General features: G+C 61.2%; 1 protein-coding gene across 1 annotated transcript in view; it reads right to left on the bottom strand.

The window, feature by feature from the left end:
- Nucleotides 1–875, bottom strand: part of CHLNCDRAFT_49388 (hypothetical protein) — a gene marked incomplete at both ends in the record, with an annotated part of 3,466 nt that extends 2,591 nt beyond the window's left edge. The window contains one exon of the mRNA XM_005851645.1: nt 83–875. Coding sequence (XP_005851707.1) covers nt 83–875 — 793 coding nt within the window. The remainder of the gene's footprint in view (nt 1–82) is intronic.
- Between the last annotated feature and the right edge of the window lie 639 nt (nt 876–1,514).

The following is a 1,514-nucleotide window of genomic DNA, read 5'->3' as shown; positions in this document are numbered from 1 at the left end:
TATTCAGTCATCAGGCGTTGCCCGTTCCGGTACGGGGCGCAGCTACGATCGGGTCCTAGCAGGTGCGTCGCCCGCAGCTCACGGCGCTCCCTGTTCAGGTCTGTGGGCCCAACCTTGATGTTCGCTGGCGCACCGTGCTCGGGAGGGGTGTTCAGGCAGACCGTCAGCCGATTGACCGCCTGCCTTAGTCCCCTGGCATCATCCACCTCCACGCCCTGCCTGCGCAAGTGGTCGGCGATCTTGGAGGCTACTACCATGTGCTCTCCGCCGGGCTCCAGTAGTTGGCGGAGCTCCGTCACTCCTACCTCCAACAGAGGTAGGAAGTTGGTGATGGGGACTGGCGTGCTGACTCCTAATTCTATGGGATCATGTCGCAGCTGTTGGAGTAGATCCGTCAGCTGGCAGCCCCCCAGCTCGATCCATTCCCCTTGGCCGCTGGCTGTGTACCTCATTAGCGTGCCGCCGCATGCTGCTAGTAGGGTGACAGTCCTCATCAGTCTACTGTGCCGCAGTTTGTTAGCTAACTCGTTGTTGGGGGCGCCCCCTGCCCGCTTCATCTGTTCTCGCAGCAAGTTGAGGGTGACCCTGCCCAATCTTCCCGGGTCGTTCAGAGCATCAGTGAGCTTGGCGGTAACTTCGGTCACATACATAGTTTGAAGGGAGGGGGCGCCCACGCCACCGCGTTCCTTATCCTCTTGCAACATTGCTGTGGGGGTAGAGGTTGGCAGCCGTAGCGCAAACTTAGCCGCGCCCGCCACCAGGCTGTCCAACCGCGCAATGTCTTTACTGGTGTAGGCACCAGTTGAAAATGAATATCTGATGAAGGGCTTCAGCAATGTATCGATCAGTCTAAGTTTTTGCTCCTCGGATGCCATCGAGCGCAGGATGCCGTCCGCCTTGTCCAGTACCGCCTCGTTGAGTTCCCACCTCTGGCGATGCCAGTTGCTTGTGTGGGCTTACAGTCTGGTTTCAGCAAGAACAAGCTTGCAGCACAGACTTTGTTGTTCGAGCAAGGAGGGATGAAGCAGTAGAACAACAGGCAGGACAGGCCAACTGACAGGTCACCGAGCGTTTAGTGTGTGAGCGGGCAGGCAGTACTGCATGTCGTGGAGCAGGTGTGGTGCGGTAAGAGCAAAGGGGGTGGACATGAGAGTGGGGGTTCAGGGCGGGACTGCAGGCAGCGCAACGGTGGCGGTCAGCCAGCGCTGGTGACAGGCGGCAGCAAAGGCGGCGAGGCGGCACGGTTTCTGGCGGAGGAAGCGGTGGGGAGGATGGGGCTCAGCAAACAGGTCAGGAAAGTTGAGGCGCAGCGGGGCGTAAAGGGGGCAGGTGAGCAGCATGTGGGGGGCATCTTCAATGCCGTCGTGGCAGTGGGGGCAGACTCGCTGCTCTCGGGGGCGCCGCGTCCAGCGGCCGGTCTCTTCCGCGCCCCAATGCGACCCGGTGCGCAGCTGCGCCAGCGCCTCGCGGTCCTGCCGACGCCGTACTGNATCCAGGTAGTCTCGCGCTGCCCA

The sequence above is a fragment of the Chlorella variabilis genome (genome assembly GCF_000147415.1).
Source record: "Chlorella variabilis unplaced genomic scaffold CHLNCscaffold_1, whole genome shotgun sequence".
Classification (NCBI taxonomy): domain Eukaryota; kingdom Viridiplantae; phylum Chlorophyta; class Trebouxiophyceae; order Chlorellales; family Chlorellaceae; genus Chlorella; species Chlorella variabilis.
This window is presented reverse-complemented; position numbering and strand designations above follow the sequence as displayed.